This window comes from Phaenicophaeus curvirostris, chromosome 8 (genome assembly GCF_032191515.1).
Source record: "Phaenicophaeus curvirostris isolate KB17595 chromosome 8, BPBGC_Pcur_1.0, whole genome shotgun sequence".
In the NCBI taxonomy this organism is placed as follows: Eukaryota; Metazoa; Chordata; class Aves; order Cuculiformes; family Cuculidae; genus Phaenicophaeus; species Phaenicophaeus curvirostris.
Genome location: NC_091399.1, coordinates 33,901,236 through 33,915,242, shown reverse-complemented (window position 1 = coordinate 33,915,242; position 14,007 = coordinate 33,901,236). Strand labels below are relative to the sequence as shown.

General features: G+C 38.7%; 2 protein-coding genes across 5 annotated transcripts in view; one reads left to right on the top strand and one right to left on the bottom strand.

The window, feature by feature from the left end:
- Positions 1 to 14,007, bottom strand: part of BSND (barttin CLCNK type accessory subunit beta) — a 288,658-nt gene that overhangs the window by 237,838 nt on the left and 36,813 nt on the right. The gene's annotated exons all lie outside the window — the stretch shown is intronic.
- USP24 (ubiquitin specific peptidase 24) overlaps positions 1 to 14,007 on the top strand; it is a 64,070-nt gene that overhangs the window by 29,327 nt on the left and 20,736 nt on the right. For all 4 annotated transcript variants that reach the window (XM_069861841.1, XM_069861839.1, XM_069861838.1 and 1 more), the window contains 21 exons: positions 152 to 228; positions 1,095 to 1,235; positions 1,386 to 1,439; positions 1,629 to 1,744; positions 2,443 to 2,509; positions 2,669 to 2,779; positions 3,123 to 3,221; positions 3,304 to 3,474; positions 4,088 to 4,173; positions 4,322 to 4,415; positions 4,666 to 4,821; positions 7,144 to 7,241; positions 7,641 to 7,736; positions 7,893 to 8,121; positions 9,068 to 9,227; positions 9,510 to 9,665; positions 10,234 to 10,304; positions 11,072 to 11,232; positions 12,107 to 12,168; positions 12,523 to 12,714; positions 12,989 to 13,106. In XM_069861841.1, coding sequence (XP_069717942.1) covers positions 152 to 228; positions 1,095 to 1,235; positions 1,386 to 1,439; positions 1,629 to 1,744; positions 2,443 to 2,509; positions 2,669 to 2,779; positions 3,123 to 3,221; positions 3,304 to 3,474; positions 4,088 to 4,173; positions 4,322 to 4,415; positions 4,666 to 4,821; positions 7,144 to 7,241; positions 7,641 to 7,736; positions 7,893 to 8,121; positions 9,068 to 9,227; positions 9,510 to 9,665; positions 10,234 to 10,304; positions 11,072 to 11,232; positions 12,107 to 12,168; positions 12,523 to 12,714; positions 12,989 to 13,106 — 2,515 coding nt within the window. The remainder of the gene's footprint in view (positions 1 to 151; positions 229 to 1,094; positions 1,236 to 1,385; positions 1,440 to 1,628; positions 1,745 to 2,442; positions 2,510 to 2,668; positions 2,780 to 3,122; positions 3,222 to 3,303; positions 3,475 to 4,087; positions 4,174 to 4,321; positions 4,416 to 4,665; positions 4,822 to 7,143; positions 7,242 to 7,640; positions 7,737 to 7,892; positions 8,122 to 9,067; positions 9,228 to 9,509; positions 9,666 to 10,233; positions 10,305 to 11,071; positions 11,233 to 12,106; positions 12,169 to 12,522; positions 12,715 to 12,988; positions 13,107 to 14,007) is intronic.

Here is a 14,007-nt window from a genome sequence, read left to right as displayed (position 1 = left end):
ATAAAGAGCTCCTTTCCTATCATTTTGAGTTTAAATAGTTGTGTAGGGAAAAGGTCATCCCCTGTATTTGATATCTTCATGTTTTTTCAGAAAAGCATAGGAACTTAGCCTGGCCTGAATAAAAAGCATGCACCTTGTTTTTCACTTTTAGGTTTTAGTTTATTTAAGACGTTCTTTGAAAATGTGAACCTTTGTGACCATCGGCTAAAGAGGCAAGGAACCCAACTGGTGAGTGTTCTGGCAAGTTCATTTTTGTATACTGCCTGTGGCATCTTGGGGCTGGGAGGAGGCGAGGCAAAGATTCTTTAGCAGCTGTTTGACTTGGTCATGTTGCAGTAAGATGCAGATTGTCTTTCTAGCATTAATATTAATTCTGAAGCTAAAGCTCCAGAATTCCAGCAGCTGAAATTCAGCAATGGGTAACTGCAAGCTGGTATGTAGCCACTAAAACTTTGCAGGAGGAATGCGTGGGCTAGGGTGCATTTTTGCTTCTACCTAGAAGGAAAATATTCCTTTTTTTTTTTTTAAGTTATTATTCTTTTTTACAAGAGATTTAGGCTTATCATAGTCAAATTCTAACCTACAGTAATTTTTAATTCTGTGATCCTTCAATGTTCCTGTTAAGTTAATGGTTATATGTTAGGTAGTTTTCCATAGGCATTTTAGATCTTTATCACAGAGTGTCAACTTTCTTCAGATGCATAAATTTTTTGCCAAGTATCATGGTAGGTTTTGTGGTGGTTTATTATGTTGCTAGTTACCGTGTTGATCTTTGTGAAACAAATTCCATTCCCATTAAATTTCTCTGTGCTTTTGAAGGTTTTAATTTTTCAGTTGGCCTGACTCAGGTGAGGTTCTTTAGAACGTGTTTACCCACCTGTAAACAATTTTTTTTTCCTCTAATATAAATATACAAATCCACAGCTATTGATTTCACTTTGCGCTGTGCAGACTCCTGGCAACATGTTGGAAAAGATTTTTAAGATGCGGTGCAAAGATGCTTTGGCAGCAGATGTAAGACTTTTGTCCTGTGCTTCAGCTCATTACTGTATAAGAAATCCAGTGGTGTTTTATTGTTGTTCTTTCTTGCCTAGAGTGTAGAAAAACTGGAATTAATAGGAATGGATTTCATTTGGAAGATTGCGATGGAATCACCCGATGAAGAAATTGCCAATGAAGCTATTCAGTTGATAATAAATTACAGCTACATTAATCTAACTCCTAGATTGAAAAAGGTAGGCATATATTTGTACGTGAAAGTGCATTGACATTCAGAAAGCCTTGATGCCCTGCATGTTAAAATGTCATTTGTTGGGTTTTGTCAGTTTGAGTAATTCCCGTAATCTTGGCCTAAATTCTAATTAATTTGTACATTTTATCTTTAGGATTCGGTATCGCTGCACAAGAAATTCATTGCCGATTGCTACACACGATTAGAGGTAAAGGGCCGCTTTTAATTGTTCTTGTACCTAATCTATTTTCAGTTTTGTGTCTTAAAATTAGAATAATTGCCTACAATAATTCTATTAAAATAAAAAAATTATTTCCACAAATATTGCTTGTCCTCTTAGATCTTGAGGACATACTAATTGTCAATGTAAACCACACAACTCTGCTTTGTATTCTAGGCAGCCAGCTCTGCACTCGGTGGTCCAACATTAACACATGCCGTTACAAGAGCTACGAAAATGCTTACAGCAACTGCTATGCCTACGGTAGCAACATCAGTTCAATCCCCTTACAGGTAGGCCTGTCTTTAAAAGAAATATGACAGTAGACATTCGCTCCCAGCTGCTTCCCACATGATTTTGCATGCTAATTAAAATTCTCACTATTGGTATTTGTATATTCTGGTGGTTTCTCAATTGAATATTACAATGACAATGCAATTTGAATTCCAAAGAGATTTTGAAAAACCTGTGGGTTTTCTATAAAAAAAAACCAACAAACAAACCAAGAAACCCCAAACATTCCCCCAACTCCCACAAAGCAAACAAACAAAAAGAACCTCCAAAAACCTGCAGGAAACCCCACAGACTATTACCAACCCATTAGTCACTTAATATTTCTGGGGCAGCAGAGGTTGGTTTGGGGTTTGGGGGTTTTTTGGGGTTTTTTTGGGGTTTTTTTTGTTTTGGTTTGGTTTTTTTCAGATCGGGAGAGAAAAGGATGACTTTCAATCCTCTAGCTTAACTTATGCATGCCTAAGTATGTGTCTCTTAAATATATGAGTGCAGGGAACTTTTAGAAACATGAAGCTTCTTCTGAAGCTGGCTGTATCTCAAGCAAGCTTCTTGACCTGTTTTCCTAGTTAATTTCAACTGAATTAACTCCAGATTTAAGAAGTTATATTTGAAAACAGCTGATTCATGGTAGTTCCCTGTGGGCATTGAAAATTAATCTCTGAAACAAGTTACTTTTGTTTCCAATGTTTATCTCTAGGTCAACTAAACTTGTAATCATTGAGAGACTGCTGCTGTTGGCAGAGCGTTACGTGATAACAATAGAGGTAAGATATGCGATTTCTTACTAGGCAAGACTAAGAACACAATGTTCAATATTATTAAAAATAGTAGAAGTTATTTTAACCTATGCAACTGTAGTAACCGTTACATACCATCACAGAAATGTCCTTGGCGTATTTACTGTCATCCTTCTTTTCCTGTAGGACCTTTACTCTGTTCCCCGAACTATTCTACCTCATGGTGCCTCTTTCCATGGACATCTTTTAACACTTAATGTTACGTACGAATCTACCAAAGATACCTTCACCATAGAGGTATGCATGCACAGGATGTATGTCATGCGGTGTTGTTTGCTTAGCTAGTCCAGTCAACTTGGAAACTCTGTTTGAAAATGTTACAAGTGCATATAAGGCTACTGTAATGGAAGTGTCTGTAGACTGAATGAATTTTGATCATGATTTGTGGGTGGGAAAAAGAAGTTGTCTGCTTACTGTCAGTGATGGAGAATTTCTACTCTTGTCCCACCCTGTCATCCCTTTTGTGGACAATACCTTTGCTACCCTATGCAGAGGAGCTGGAAGACTTCAATGGAAGATTTTTTTTTTCCTCTTAGAATTTACTCCAGACTTGCTGATTCAGTGTTGTTTCATTTTACAGGCTCATAGCAATGAAACTGTAGGGAGCGTCAGGTGGAAGATAGCAAAGATGTTGAATTCCCCTGTGGATAACATACAGATATTTGCCAATGATAGTCTGGTAAGTTAAACTACAAAGAATTCTTGTTCTTTATGAAACTTGAGTCTCTCCTTCAGAACTAAATGATAAATATTTTCTTTAGCTAACTGTAAACAAAGATCAGAAACTACTCCACCAACTGGGATTCTCTGATGAACAAATCCTTACAGTAAAAACATCAGGAAGTGGGACTCCATCAGGGAGCTCTGCAGATTCCTCAACCAGTTCCGGCAACAGCGGCAGTGTATTTAGTTCATCCTATGCAATGGAACAGGTACAGTGTAGTAGCCTGAAACTTTCCCTCAGATTTTTCCTGGGGGAGGCACAGCTGGGGTGGAAGAAGTGTACAGAAAAATGAGACGGAAGCTATTCACATCAGCTTGTGTATCCAGTCTTTAGTAGTCTGGTTTTGTTTTCAAACTGCAATTGAAACAAAGCATTTACGTGCACAATTGATTTATGCCTGCATATTGGACTTAATAATTTCTGTTCTGCCACCTGTTGTAGCCTGCATGGTGTATGTTAATCTCTATAGGGGATACAAACCCCACATTATTTGATTGTGAGATTGCATATTTACTGGGGGGAGAGATTTAGACATTTCTACTACTAATAAAACTGCAGAATGCAAATACACTAAGAGGCATCAACTGGCATGTTCAGACCATTGCTGATCTGCTTTGTATGCCAACCCTAACTAACAGTTTACTTCAAAAATTCATTGTTAAAAGCGAACCGGGATAATGCAAAAATGCAAATGTTGACTCAGTCTAGAAAGTAGCTGGGCCAGGTTGGCATCTGTGTCAGTTGCTTCAGTGAAGAGCTCTCTTAATTTACTTGCAACAGAGAGGGGAGAATAAGACCTTTTGTATTTGTTTAATTCTCAGGAGAAATCCCTCCCTGGAGTAGTCATGGCTCTTGTGTGTAATGTGTTTGATATGCTGTACCAGCTTGCCAATCTGGAGGAGCCAAGGTAAGCAAACTGAATGATTATTAAATATTGAAGAAATGGTCACACTACAAAGTTTGAATACCTATTTATATCACAGTATGTAGGCATCCACCGGGCCACAGTGTGGCTGAGCCCTGTTTTGCACAAGTAACTTCTGCTAACTTTTCAGGATAACACTGCGAGTGAGGAAACTTCTGCTCTTGATTCCCACTGACCCAGCTATTCAGGAGGCTCTTGATCAGCTTGATTCCCTGGGGAGGAAGGTATGGATTAAACAATGACTAATCTCAATGATCTTAACAAAAAGGATTTTACTACCAGGTTTCTTAAATTCCCTGACAAGTCAAAATCTGTGAAGAGTTTCAATCTCTACTGTAAAACAGTGCTCATGTTATGGATTATCAATTATTTCCAAGCAACTGGAGGCAAGAAGGTTACTACAGGAATTACAGGAAATATTTTGCCAAAATGTGATGGTCTCAAATTACTTCTTCTGTGGCTTATTCCTCCTAGAAAACACTGCTATCAGAATCGAGTTCTCAGTCTTCAAAATCACCATCCTTGTCTTCAAAACACCAGCATCAGCCCAGTGCTAGTTCAATACTAGAGAGTCTTTTCAGATCTTTTGCTCCAGGCATGTCCACCTTCAGAGTGCTCTACAACTTAGAGGTAAGCAAGCAAACATTTTTCTACTTGTTTCTGGATGCTAAGGTTTAAGTCGTTCTCAGTTTCTTTGGCAGGAGTCCACCATGATAAAGTAATTATGTAAAATGCAAATGTTATGCCATAGTCTGGTTTTATGCGTGATAAATTCCACACAGAATGGAAGGGGTAAAAAGTTCCTCTTTAGAGACATCACTGTGGAGTCAGACCCTTCTTTTTGTGGTTTGCAAGGTCAAAGCAGTGTTCTGAAGTAAGTGGAGGGGAGCAAAGAAGCATCTAAGTCATTATTGTTTGGGTGAAGTGCTTGGCTGAATCTCCAGAAACTCAGCATATGTGATGTTTAGTGAATGTGTATATATATATATATATAAAAAAATTGACTGTTTTAAAAATTAATGGGAGCTGTTGTTTAGTTTACTGAGTTTGGTCGATGCAATTTAAAATGAAAAGAATGCTAACTTCCCTTCTGCATAAGTCTACCAAATCCTGTACGTAAAGGGTAAGGAGGAATATTTTTGAAAAGCATTCATCTGTGAGATATTTTCATTATCCAAATGTGCAGGGCTTTTACCCAGAAGCTTCTGGCCTGTTTGAGCTGTGCGTGTAACATGAGTGGAATACTTACCATTTTATTATTTTACACCTAACTAAGAGAAACTGACTGCTGAGTCACTGGACCCTGTAAAAAGGTTGTTTCTCAGTGTTCAGTGCATGAATTTTAAGGGCTATAAGAGTTCAGCTCCTGTCATTGTTTGGACATTGTTCTGCACACTCTAGGAATCAGAAATTTCTAGCTCTACTTGCAGGTCCCACTGTTGATAAGGATTCATTACAAATATGGTTGGAACAACTTGACGTTGGAGGACTGATTGCCAGCAGCTTCAAAAAGAATGGACAAAGCTACTCTCTTTCATTCCTTCTGGGTGCCATGATTAGTGTAGGAACTTTCTTGTAGTTGCTTTTGTTTGCATTTCTGCAGTCTAATGTTAGTTCTTCCTCTTCCCACATTGTCATCGCCCTGCAGTGTTAGGATTCTGCCCTTTCTTGTACAGATATTTGCTGATGTCTTTGAAATAGGCTGACAAGGTGTGCAATTGAAAGCAAATGGCTTAGCATATCTCAACACAGTTACCTTGTTGAACTGGTAGGTAAAGTTAAAGTGTGATGAGACAGTTACCTGCTGCTTCTATGCCAGAGAACATAATAAAAGCAAGTAATAAATAGCTTTTCTGGCAAGGGATGAGAAGCAGTCAGTTGGATTAGATGTGTAGATTATACAAGTGGACTTGTTCCTCAAGTCCAGTCAAGCCAACTGGGAGATGATTTCCGTCAGGAAATGGGTGATGTGGTTTTTTTATCCCCTCAAGTGACAATCTGTTGAAAATACGGGAACCAGTTTGACCAGCTTTCTGGAAAAAAAACATGCACAGGAAATTTGCAGAGCATATGAAAAAGATGAAAATTAAATGCTGCGTATGGTTCAGGTTTATATCATGCAATGTTGTGATAAGATTTCAAGCCTCGAACTCTAAGCTGACCTGTGAACCTGGATAAGATGCATTTGTTTTTCCCCACATGCAGTAATGTTGGCTGTACCTGCCAAAGAGGCTTTTCAAGAACGTAAATAACTTCAGGGGTTTGGGGAGGGGCTGGGGTTTTTTTGTTTGTTTGGCTGGTGGTTTGTTTCTTAATGTAAAATGCAATGAAATTGATTATGAATGTATAGGAGATCTGACCTACAGAGAGCGCAGACTTCCTTATGGCCATGTTTCTGCCTGTAATTGTATTCTGTAAAGTTTAGTGCTGACTTAAAGCAGGAGGGATGATACAGTGGTGATGTTCGTAAGGTTTGTAGAATTACTTGGACTATCTTTTATAAAAGGACCCCACAATAATAGCAATATAGTTACGTTTCAGAAGGAATAAATCAACAAGTAACCCACCTCTAGGGTGTTTTATCAGATACTGTCAACTGAAAATCTGGAAGGGAGAAGGATTTGTGCTCTTAAGGAGCACCAGCTGAGCCTGAAGACAACATTTCATGTGCTGGAGTTTGTACTTTGTCCCTTCCCTTAAAAAGTAAACTGCAGTGAGAAGAAAACGCACTTTGACACAGAGTAAATATCTGTAATAACCATAGTTGTCGTAAATGTTTTTAATGTGATTTCTCTTTACTTACTACAACTTTGATTAAGCGCATTAGTTGCTTTATTTGTAGTGGATTTTTTCTGTTATACTTTTAACTTTCAGCAGATAAAGAATATCAGCAGATAAAGAATACCAAGGCGTGGGAGAGTGTATGTGTGCTTATCTATTCATTTATTTTAGGTACTGAGCTCCAAGCTGATGCCAACTGCAGATGATGAAATGGCCAGAAACTGTGCCAAATCTTTCTGTGAAAACTTCCTCAGAGCAGGAGGTTTGAGGTGAGATTTCAAAATCTTTGCTTAATTTTTTACACTTCATTTAGTTGGTAGTTCAGCATGGTTTCCGATTTCCACACTGTAGCACACTAGTACACCTGTGAGCTGCTGCTTTAGAGACAAAAATCCACCCAAAGCCATTTTTTCATTATCCAGTGTCTGAAAAGCTACAGTTGCAACCATCATAATGTAACAGAGTGCATGTTGTTAAACCTTAAAGTAAAGTTAGGCACAGATAAGCTTGTAAAATGTAGCTTTTACTAAGGTGGTAGATATGAAAATGGAGAAACTGGTACTCAACTGACTAAATAGGAGGGGGTAGGATAGAGATAAATTAATTGCAGCTCTCTCCTAGTGTAAAACATTTTCAAATGGGGTCTTTCTTACTGATTTGTTTTTTAGTTTGGTGGTGAATGTGATGCAGAGAGATTCCATCCCATCAGAAGTAGACTATGAAACAAGACAGGGAGTCTATTCCATCTGCCTGCAACTTGCAAGGTATGTGACTTGCCTTTTATTATAGAAAGTGTTGCTTTCTTGGCTTTTAAAATGCAGCTTGTGGTATTTAAGACTAATTGGTACTTTGAGTTCTGTTTCATTCACTTGCTGTGAACATTCAAGAATAAGCCTGACGTTTTTGCTCTGTGAATGTAGGTTCTTGCTTGTTGGCCAGACAATGCCTACCTTACTGGATGAGGATTTCATTAAAGATGGGGTAGAAGCATTGTCCTCACGCCCCTTCCGTAATGTCAGCCGACAAGCAAGTAGGCAGATGTCCATTTGTGGAACACCTGAGAAGTCATCCTACCGACAGCTCTCTGTGTCTGATAGATCCTCCATTAGGGTAGAAGAAATCATACCAGCAGCAAGAGTTGCCATACAAGTAAGGAAGTGTTTGGTAATTTATGGTGATATAGCAGTGTGCTCTCCAGTGACAGCTGTTTAACTCCGCAATTTTTAATCAAAAGTCTACCTTTTATACAGGTTCTTTCCCGGGCTCCGTTTAAAACACCCCAAAACTCCAGACTATCAGTCTCTCTTCCCAATCTTGATCTGAATATTAACAGTCTCAGGAGTTATTTTGGCAGTACAAAGGGAAGCAATACCCCAAAAGTGCTTGCCAGAAGTAGATCTACTTGGAAATCTTACTGGTGATTTGGTTTTAGTCACGCTTAACTACTAAGATGTTATTTATGTTAATTTTCTGTGAATAGAAAGAAGGTTCCTGCTTAAACGTACGGTTTATAGCCCATGTTTCTTTGAGTTGGATGTTTTGGGCTGGTATTTGTGTCAGATAGCTCAAGGAAAATTAAATTTGCTTGATGGTATCCTGGGGAGAAAAGAAACGTAATCATCAATAATGAAAGAAAATGGCATTTCCCCCTTTATGGGCATGGCAGTGTAATTAATCTGAGCCTGGCTGTTTACTAAAACGACCTAACTTTACAAGAACTCAACCCATTTGAAAGTTGAGTCCAGTGGAAAGAAACTTCATAGTTAATGTAACGAGAATGCTATATTAGGTTCTTGGACAGTGCTTCCCAAATGGATCGATATGATTGGAGTTAGGCATGCTGACTTCAGGGAGGTGAATAGGATGTTTACCCTAGTGGAGAATTTAAAATGGAACTACTTTCTATTAAGGGGGCAGTAGCAATCTCTCCTTGGGAACAAAAAGGCTCTTATATCTTTGAGCCTACTTAAAGAAAAAGAGAGGAAAACAAAGCCAAATGCCAGTTTGTGATCCAGAAGATACGTTCCTCTTATCCCTGTGATTATCAAAGGGTGTTGAATATTGCAAAAGTAACAGCTGTTTCTTGTTCCTTCAGACTATGGAGGTGAATGATTTCACTTCCACAGTGGCTTGCTTCATGAGACTCTCTTGGGCTGCTGCTGCAGGACGGCTGGACCTTGTGGGAAGTAGTCAGCCAATAAAAGAAAGCAACACTTTATTTCCTGCTGGGATTCGAAGCAGACTTAGCAGTTCAGGTGGGTTAACTGTGTCTCTGAATCTATCTAAAGAACGTGTTTGGTTTATTGTTAATTTAACTCTTGCAAGGCTTGAAACTGAATTGATTAGAGTTGGGCTCAAAGATCCTCTTGAGTCTTTTTCAACTCCAGATAATCTATGATAGAATTACACAAAGCTGAGAAAAATGCTGTACGTTCGTTTGGCATTTGGAGAAGTTTTATAAATCAGAGAACTTACCAGAAGTTCAAAACGTCTGGAAAATGTGATTGATTACAGCACTTGTTCATTTCTTAATGCAGGAAGTAATTGCAGTTCAGGAAGTGAAGGAGAGCCAACTGCACTACACGCTGGTATCTGTGTGAGACAGCAGTCCGTGTCCACCAAAGATGCTCTGATTGCTGGGGAAGCCTTGTCTCTCTTGGTAACCTGCCTTCAGCTACGCAGTCAGCAACTAGGTGTGAAAGAGAATTGGATTATTCACTGTCTGATATATAAGTAAGGTGGGGGTAGGCTTTTAGAGACAAAGAAGTATAAAAAATTCATGAGAAAGGTCTAGCTCAATAAGCTGAGACGGCTCAAGTTAAAACCACAACGTTTCGTTAAAAATTACAGGGTTCTTTTTCCAGGACTGAAGAACAGGTGGCATGAAGCAAAGCAGGTGATGCTGTACCTTAGTGAAGTGTATTGGGAAAGCTGACTTACTGCCAGTATAAAAATATTTGCACAGCTTTTGAACTGTGTGATTCCCTAAGTGCTGCTGTTGACATAGCACTTTTAGTGCTTGAACCTTTGTGTACAGACAGTATAAACCTTGGTGATGATGGAAGGAGAAGGAAAGTGCTTTTTGTAATGTGGTACCCGTCTGTGGTTAGAGGAGGAAGTGGGGCAATAAGCAAATAGTAGTTACTGCTTTCCAGGGTTGATGAGGGATATTCTCTAGGCATCCTCTACAGCATTTTAATTCAAGAGCATAACTTGAAAGGATTATTTTTAAAATGATAGCCTTGTGTTCTTCTGTTCTAGGATCATTTTACAGTTTGCCTTGCGTTGCTGATTTCATCATTGACATACTGCTCGGATCACCAAGTGCTGAGGTGAGGGTCTTTCTCTGAAAATTTGTTAAATAGTACACTTCTGAAATGTGTATGCTTTGATTATTTATGATGGTCTTGAACATAAAATTGTACATTACAGATATTCCTACTTTTTGTATTTGAATGAATAATCTTTGTGTAATTGTTAGTAATACTAGTATCTAGTGATGTGTAGACAGAAAATGCTGAAATATTGCATTCTTCAGACTTGTTTAATCCATGAGGCACAGGACTGTGCTGTGGCTAGTCTGAAGAAAATACTCTCATTTTGGTGACACTAATTCTGTAAAACTAGTACTTTAGGGAAAGTTCCAAGTAACTTGCACCTCAAAAGATTTGGGTAAAACCTAATGGACTCCTCTGAAGTTTTGAGAAATGCTTCCAAATGCCAGAACCCTTCTAAATTTTTTTTCTTTTGATTTAATTATTCTGGATATTCTAAAATCTAGAGATTTTCAAGCTGTGCCACATTTCATGACGTATCATTGCATCTTATATATTTCACATAAAGTCATTGCATCTTTTTCTGCCTCATGTGGATTTATAATTTGTGTTTAATAAAGTATCAGGGCTTTTAGCTCAGGGATGAGGGTGGATTGCTAAATCCTTATAAACAAAGAAACCCTGGATGGCAGGTGCAGAGCTCATAGTCTGGTAACATAAGCTTTTCAATGTCTGTTTTTTCTGTTAGATTTCTAACAAAACAGAAATGTCTTTTTTTGCAAACTTTGAGCAACTGCTAACGTTTGACAATGACACTGTTTCAGATTCGTCGTGTTGCCTGTGACCAGTTGTACACTCTTAGTCAGACTGACACATCAGCTCACCCTGATGTACAAAAGCCAAACCAGTTTCTCCTGAGTGTTGTTCTTGGTGCCCAGCTGCCTCTTTGGTCGCCAACCAGCATCATGAGAGGAATCAACCAGAGGTAAGTCAGATGTATGTTTATAGGAAGCAAATCTATCACATCTTTAAATTAGTAGCCCTGTGGAAGCTCTGAGGCATGAGGGATTAGGGCTTTGCAAGCCTGTCAAAAGTAGGCATCCCTGTCACACCCCAGATAGTTTTGGAAGTATGTAAATTGAAGAGAAATAAAGCTGAATTTTCAATGTGCAACTCTTCCTCTGTGAACTGTTTTAGTTCATCTTATTTAACTTCCCATTTGGTAGGTGGCAATTGCTAAACTGGCCTGCTTTTTCTAGGGTGTGGTCACGGCAGTCAGAACCTGGCCAGAACCTGTGTGAGGTGTAGAGGCAATGGAATGTCCAGCAGTAACGTTGGAGAGTTTTGATAGTGTTCCATAGGCGCAGATCAGAAACCAGTCTTAAAGGCTCCAGCCTTTTCAGTGATGTCTGGAACCATGACTTCACCTGATTCCTTGTTGCTTATGTCACCCATTGCACCTGTAAAGACACTAGATGTCAGTCTTATAATTTGTGTGTGACTGGCTAAAGGTTGTTGAATTTAACAGGAACTTTAAACAGCAGTTTCTAGAGGAATCTGGATAGAGGAGTAACTTAGAAGTTAAAACACGTTGTTTTATTGTCATCTGATAATTAACTAAAATTGTTATGACATGAAGGAAGAAAGCAGGATTAAATTGTTGTTCATAATATTTAGAAGTAGCTATTGGGAAGGAATTTGTTATAAAACCGCAGCATGTGCATGCAGAAGCGTACTTAGATAGCTGTGCTATTTTGCAATAGGTGGACAGAGCACACAGGCCTTAAAGGCAACTGCTTAGAAAAAAAACCAAAACCTGATTTTAATTTAAACCATTCTTCTATTTGTACCTGTTTCAGACTTTTGTCCCAATGTACAGAATATTTTGACCTGCGATGTCAGTTATTGGATGACCTCACATGTAAGTATGTACAGGCATATATGTCATTCTGATTGCAGCTTCCAAGCATGTCTTCCTTCTATAGACAAGATACAGAATTACCTTCATGGAGGCGTTACTACACCATGAACTTGATGTGACCTGCCAGTGTGCTGGCTGTCCTGTGGCAATGCCTGGCATGGATTGTTCTTGGCATTCAGTAACAGCAGGGCAGCTTGCTCCTTTTGGAAAGTGAAATGAGTTCCTTTGTGAAAGATGTATTTGCACACATTGTGGGGGAAAATAAGCCGTTATGAAAATGGTTGAAATTCTTTCTATTTTCATTTTACATTTATAGAGCTGATAATTTTTCTGGATTTTCTTTTTTTCTTGCAGCATCAGAAATGGAACAACTGAAGATAAGCCCAGCTGCCATGTTAGAAGATGAGATCACCTGGTTAGACAATTTTGAACCCAACCGCACAGCTGAGTGTGAGACCAGTGAAGCTGATAACATCCTGTTAGCAGGACACCTGAGGCTCATCAAGACTCTCCTTTCACTTTGTGGGGCAGAGAAGGAAATGGTTGGTAGGTATTCCTTTTTACTCTAAAGTGACTACATTAGTGTGAATTCTACATAGCGCTAGCGGATGACTTGATCAGTAGACAGTAAGTGTGAAAACATTGAAATACATAGCTATAAGAAGTAATTTTGGCAGTGCCTTTGTGGTACCTTTGATAAAATATTTGGATATTTTTTCTGTTGATATGGTGCTATTAAGTGATTTTGCTGTTATGGAACACCTTTTGACATTTACAGTCTCAAAGTATTTAACAGGAAATACGGATTACTGTGTTACAGGTTCATCTTTGATTAAGCCATTGTTGGATGATTTCCTCTTCCGAGCATCCAGGATTATTCTGAACAGCCATTCTCCAGCAGGCAGTGCTGCAATAAGTCAGCAAGACTTCCATCCAAAGTAAAAATTGAGTTGTTTTTCATTATGTTGGACTGTGTCCTAAATCTCATGAATGCAAATGTCACAATGGGGCTGCAGATACTAGGATTTCATACCAACATTGGAACGTTTCTCCAATTTACTATATTTCTTACATGAGTATGCAAATAGCGTTTTTGTGGTTTTGTGACCAAAAATCTTTGCTTTTCTTTACTTCCAAGGTCTGTGCTTTGTTTGTTAGATCAATGATAAACTGAAAGCACAATTGAGTGCTGATTTCCTGAGTCCAAGGAGAACTCCTTTAGCTCATCATCGCTTGGGAAGCTGCGTAAATTGAAGCATGTGCAAGAAATTAACTTTCCAAGCTCCTTGTAAATGAGAATCTCAAAAGTTCTGATATTTTTTTTCCCCTTCAAAACAATTGTGTACTGTAAAAAGCTAACACCAAACAAGTCTCTGTGCACATAAGACAACTAATAATAGCTCAGAATATATCAAATGGGAAAGGAGAGTGGCATTTCTCTTTCCTGTTACACCTGCTTTTGTTATTGTTGTACAATATCTGAAGGGGTGGGTAAAGTAGCTAATCTGGGGCTTTGTGCTGCTGCAGCTGGGTTGCTTACATTACATTGACTGGTTGATATTAGAGTTGGATCAGGCACACCCGCACTGCCTTTCTACAAACCCTAAAAAAGTTTCCATTGGAGCATTTAGCAATCCCTGAATTGAATGGGACATGATACACCTTAGCGTTTTGCTCCAGCTTTGCTCCATTGTAGTTTATCTCAAGCATGCTCTTTAGTTTGCTTGAAGTAAATAAAGCGTTTTCTTGGTCTTTAGAAGAAAGGGCTAGTGTGTTTGATCCACTGAAAAGAGCTAAGTAGAAGTGTTTTGTATTGGTCTAGTGTAGCTTCAGGTAGCA